This window comes from Leguminivora glycinivorella, chromosome 8, assembly GCF_023078275.1.
Source record: "Leguminivora glycinivorella isolate SPB_JAAS2020 chromosome 8, LegGlyc_1.1, whole genome shotgun sequence".
In the NCBI taxonomy this organism is placed as follows: Eukaryota; Metazoa; Arthropoda; class Insecta; order Lepidoptera; family Tortricidae; genus Leguminivora; species Leguminivora glycinivorella.
In genome coordinates this window covers 11,787,082-11,793,055 of record NC_062978.1, presented here as the reverse complement: position 1 = coordinate 11,793,055, position 5,974 = coordinate 11,787,082, and the positions used below count along the sequence as shown (strand labels likewise).

At 36.5% G+C, this 5,974-nt stretch overlaps 1 protein-coding gene across 1 annotated transcript; it reads left to right on the top strand.

The window, feature by feature from the left end:
• The first annotated feature begins 241 nt into the window (after nucleotides 1–241).
• On the top strand, nucleotides 242–2,879 carry LOC125228898. Its single transcript, XM_048133601.1, has 3 exons — nucleotides 242–983; nucleotides 1,691–1,921; nucleotides 2,290–2,879. Exons 1-3 carry the CDS (start codon nucleotides 429–431, stop codon nucleotides 2,458–2,460), a joined length of 957 nt encoding a protein of 318 aa, XP_047989558.1. The 5' UTR covers nucleotides 242–428; the 3' UTR covers nucleotides 2,461–2,879.
• The last annotated feature ends 3,095 nt before the right edge of the window (nucleotides 2,880–5,974 follow it).

Genomic DNA, 5,974 nt, shown 5'->3' with positions numbered 1-5,974 from the left:
ATAAATATAATCTTCGCATCTTTTAATGCCTACTTATTACGTTATGATTTTATTTTTATTTTTCTGCCTACAACATCGGCCCACTTTAATTTGTTCACCATGTTTTCAATCTTATCTACATTTGTAGTATGTCCTTGTAATGTAATCTCTGTGATTTATATTATCAAATCATCAAAGATAACAATACAATTACTACATATAACTGTCTAGTTCACATACGAAAACTCTGTTTAACCGTCAACCATGTCGGACGCCGAGAAAAAACTGCGAGAAGTTTTGAATTCCATCGTTAAGAATAAATTTCAAATGCATCTAAAGTAAATATTAATCCTATAAGTTCTGGTGGGGCTAACTACAGTCCAACTTTATATGAAGTTTCTATCATTACTCCCGATGGTGTACAAGAACTATTTGCGAAAGTGCTTTCAATGGGCGACGTTTTCAACGACACAAGTCAGCGGGCCTTTAATACAGAAGTATTCGTCTTAACAAAAGTTGCAAATGCATACGAAAAACTACAAGACAAACATGGGATAATAGAAAGATATACATTTCCGAAAATTATCAAACACGAATGCGATAATATCCCAACAGTTGTCTTGGAGAATCTAGCTCCTAAAGGATATGAATGTTATGACAGATTCAAAAGTGTTGACTGGAATTATGCGTCAAAATGTGTAGAAACTTTGGCCAGATTCCATGCTCTGTCTTTTGCTTTAAAGAAGGAGTGCCTGGACGAGTTCCAACTAGCTGGTGACTTTCTGGATAGTAAGTGGATAGAAACTAATTTTAGAAGTGCGGTTTGGGAAGGTGCTAATGATGGTGCCCTAGCAGCTGTAAATAAAGAAGATAAAGAGAAAGTATCGAAAGTTCTAGAAGGAGCCGTCGGCATTAGTAAACTCTGGGAACTCAGCGAACCCCTTAAAACTTCAGTGCTTATTCACGCAGACTATCGCCCGAGTAATATAATGCATAAAGAAGTGGTAAACACATGTTTTAAATTATCTAAAAATCTTTTTGATTATGAAATATGCCATTACTTTGCTCAATTACGAGTATCTATTGTAGAAATATGGTTTTAATTAGCCTCTTTTGTGTCCCACTGCTGGGCAAAGGCTTCCCCTCGCTTTCTCCACTCGACCCTGTTGTCGGCATTTTCCCACCATTTTGGGTAGAATGCGTCCAGGTCGTCCCGCCATCTCCTTTTTGGTCTGCCTGCATCCCGGCCTGCCCCGTCCATGGTGACATCAGAAACACGGAACTACGCTCCAGAACTGGAGTTGTAGATGTGGGCGTCAAGACCGCTAAGCTAAAGTGGGACTGGGCTGGACATGTCTGCCGCATGCACCCGGAAAGGTGGGCCAAAATGTTTACAGACTTGGGACCCGCGAAGAAATATGGTTACAAACAAATTATAATATAATCGTTTCAGATTAATTCTACCACTAATATACAGTTGCAGTTGATTTACTATACTCACTGTCCCTATGAGTAGTTAATCTAAAGTAGAAATTTAACGAATGGAATAAAAGATTAAAGGAGATTAAAATATTTTAATCTCCTTTAATCTTTTATTCCATATGCTTAGTGCTTCATAATAATTATGCATGTTTTTCGTAATGACTTAGAAATGAATATCAGCATCAAATCAAGTCAAAAAAGAAGTTGAACTTTAATCATTTTTTTCCAGAACGGTGAATATCATGTGATTCCCGTAGACTATCAAATAACCAGGCTCGGGTGCCCAGTAGGCGATCTTCTCTATTTTGTCGTGTTAAGTTCCGACCAGAAGTTCCGACGGCAACACTACCACCAACTGGTGGAGCACTATTACGAGCATCTGGCTTTGATGATGACGAAATATGGTTTGAACTCTGAAGAGGAGTATGGGAGGGAAGACTTTGAGAGTGACATGAGAGCGGTAAGAAAAAATAAAGATCTATGTGGCCATAAGTAATTACGTGTGTTAATAAACCTGATATTACTAAACTGACTCATAATATATTAACATTTCTTCAATGTTATGTTCTATTATTACTGACACAACTCACACCGAATAGAGTCCAACTCAAGTTGGACTCTAAGTTGGCAGCCTCGCTATCTGGAGCTAATGTCAAAATTAAATTAAATTATGACGTTTAGTAACCCCGTTGGACACACAGCTGTCAAATATATGCCGATTTAGATTGGCCTGACTAATAATTATTATTTTTACAGGAAAATGTCTATTCGTAACATATCTTTATGTTAAAAGTCTAGATTCTAATTATAATAATTTTCCTTCAATAGAAACTGCCAAGCGCCCTCGGCGCGGCAGCGGTGCTGCTGCCGTTCATCACAGTGGAAGCAGACAGCGCTCCGAGCTTCGAACGCAACGAGTTCGTGCCGCGCACCAACGAACTGTTCGGCGAACGGTTCCGCGAACTGGTGGAAGATTTTAAGGTGTGGGGGGTTATATAGAATACCCCTACTTAACCTCAATATCTATCAGCAGCGAAACATGTTGGAAAGGCATACTTGAAATCTTGAATAGTTATCAAATATGTAATTTACGTGGTGAATGTAGGGAGTTCATGGCGCGCATGGACGAACTGTTCGGAGAACGGTTCCGCGAACTGGTGGACGTATTTAAGCAGAGGGGATTAAACAAAATACTTCTACAATCATTGTCAATCAGCAGCGAAACATAAGGTATAAGTTAAAACGAATGTTTGGCTTGTTATTGATTTTGTTAGTAAAATATTAATTTCATATTTAAGACAAAGTATCTTCCATATCCACATCCACATCTCCGAATGATTTTGTGAACTGATGGACGCCTTTAAACTGTGGAGAGTTACATAGCATAATTATCTACTTATACATTAAAATAATACATTTAAAAATCGTTTTATTTGAAGAAACACCACCTTGGACACTGATAATATCTTTTCAGTAGGTACAGATGGTGTTTTTTTTAAGCACTAGTGCGAGAAGTGGTTCATTATATGCCAGATCGAAACTGCGGAGGGCCATCTGTACTGAAAAACGTCGTACGATACACGTGCGAAAAGGAAATTTGTAACTCATGTCGATTTAAAACACTCCCTTCGGTCGTGTTTTAATTTATCGCCACTCGTTTCGAACTTCCTTTTTTTCGCACTTGTATCGTAATGTACCTACTATTTCACATCATCATAGAGAAAATGACTATAATACGTCATTTTGCCTTGCTTCGCTCAAATATTACCAAACCACAGATGCAAAATTGAATAAATTCAGCTAGTCCTGCTAAATTTATGGTGTTTAGTTTCCTAGATACTCGCATTATTAACCATATATGTAAGCCCGGATTACTAATATCCGGATGAATATAAAATTACTTCCATTGGTAGGTAATCCAAATCTTTATGACGATTACATTTAGGGTAAGTTTAGAGAACAGTATTTTCTATATATAAAATAAATAAATATTATAGGACATTCTTACACAGATTGACTGAGCCCCACGGTAAGCTCAAGATGGCTTGTGGTTCAGGTACTCAGACAACGATATATATAATATACAAATACTTATATACATAGAAAACATCCATGACTCAGGAACAAATATCTGTGCTCATCACACAAATAAATGCCCTTACCGGGATTCGAACCCGGGACCGCGGCGTAGCAGGCAGGGTCACTACGCGCTAGGCCAGACCGGTCGTCAAATCCGTATTTATCCGTATTTCACTAGTTCGAGAAGTGGTTCATTATATGCCAGGTCGAAACTTCAGAGGCTCATCTGTACTGAAAAACGTCGTACGATACACGTGCGAAAAGGAAATTCGTATCTCGTGTCGATTTAAAACACTCCCTTCGGTCGTGTTTTAATTTATCGCCACTCGTTTCGAACTTCCTTTTTTACGCACTTGTATCGTAATGTACTATTATATCATAATACGGCTGCCAAAACTTGTCGGCATAATAATATGTTTATTTAGTAGGGGGAGGCCTATGCCTAGCAGTGGGACACAATAGGCTCATAATGATAATAGCAGTTTGAGGTATTTTTTGACTTACTTCAAATCCTGAGTATTTGGCATTTGCGTGTAAGAAAAAAACGTACATAGGTCAACGAATATTTTTAACCGAAACGTAATATGAAAATAACTTTAAATATCGGCAATATTATGATTTTATTAAGGAGAATTCTTCGAGAACTTTTTTACTGAATCCTACATAAAACTTCAAAAAAAAAAACATTATAATCGTGGTCTCAAGCACCCACACCCATCACGCCTACACCCAGTGAGAGAAGCCTCAACTTACTGGGCCTTAAATTTTACCTAGAAATTGAATGCGGATGAAACAAGAGTTGGATTACCGTTTCCAGAAATATCCATAGTAAATAAGTAATTAAAACCTTCGCTACTGCTTCTCATTACCAATACGGAAATTCAATTAATTGGCAAGTAATCAATAGGCGGCCTTTTATTAAAGCGATTCACACCACAAATTAATATGTGTTACCTTTATTATAATTAAATTTAAAACAAATGAAGTGTACTTGAAGTCATATGTGGCGAGTAGCCTTCATGTTCCGTCTACGTACAAATAATTCTGCCAAGATTCGCGGGAGGTGAGGAAATAACACATGTAAAGGAGTACTCACAAATGCAAAAAATATTATTGTCAATACACACGCACATTATGATAAAAAAATAACACATGCTCATTATGATGCACACAGACATATCACACATGGAAATACTTCGTAGAAACACAGTGTATACGGACACTAAATGCGCACGTGTGTGTCTCAAACTATAGGGATGAGGCAGGCATCGTTAACTGAAGTCGATAATAATTAATGAAGCAAATTATAATTTTAATGATGTCGTTGTTTTTTCTAGATCTGTTTAATGTTTGGCACTATTATAATCATATTAAAATTCACTAATGACAATCCTGGGTAGTAGGTATCACGCGGGTGGACTAGCGATGGATAATAGAATTAGTAGGTAAAGAAATATTTGACATTTTGACAAAACATTAATTTATTTTTCCAGACTAACTAATCAACAACGTTTACTGCGGTTGGTGGTACTAAATCATTATAGACAAACTTGGTTAAATAAATAAACTAGAAATGGTTTAGTCTTCATTAACTGTTTTCAATACTGGTTCAAAGTGTAAAGTTTATTAAGTACATGTAATAAAACTCAAATCATTCTCTTTCGGAAAATTGCAAATATATTTCAAATGAATTGTGTGATCAAGGTTTGCAAATCATACTTTTTTATCGATAGTTGGTATTTCATCGACCATGCCCACATCTCTACGACGAAGTCTCGGTCAAATGATTTTTCTAATTTTCAATTTTATTATCCTTGTCAATATTATTATAATATATGCTCTATTCTAATTGAAATTAGGTTAATTCTTACAAAATATATAAATGAAGTCTCGTGGGGAGTGCGTCTTTTTATGAATAAATTGATATATAAATATCGACCCTATTGTAAACCACATTAGGTAACTTCTTAAACAGCAAAAAATCGAAGTCTCGTGGGGAGTGTTCGTGACGTAATTTCTACTCACCAACAAATTTCAAATCGACTGCATTCGATCACATAAATCGATATTCGATGACGTATGACAAAAATATTATCATTTAGATAATAAAAACAGTAATATAACAATATTAAAACTACTTACAAATGGAATATTATGCCATCTTTTTGCAAACTTGAGGTATTTGAGCGCTTATTACAAAGTGTTCACAGCACAAGCGGGCATTTTTAATTACCAGTGATATGTGTCGTGGCGATTCTGTGAATGAGCATGAATCGATTGTGAAATTGTATTTACGTGACTTTATGAACATTTGTTCAAGTTTTTTGGCAGAGGGGTAAGTAACTGAAAGGCTACTCCAGTCTAGCAATGCACGGTCGAGAAGTTTCCAAAGTTGCAGAACATTCCTCATGAGAATTTTCGGTAACTTCTGAGA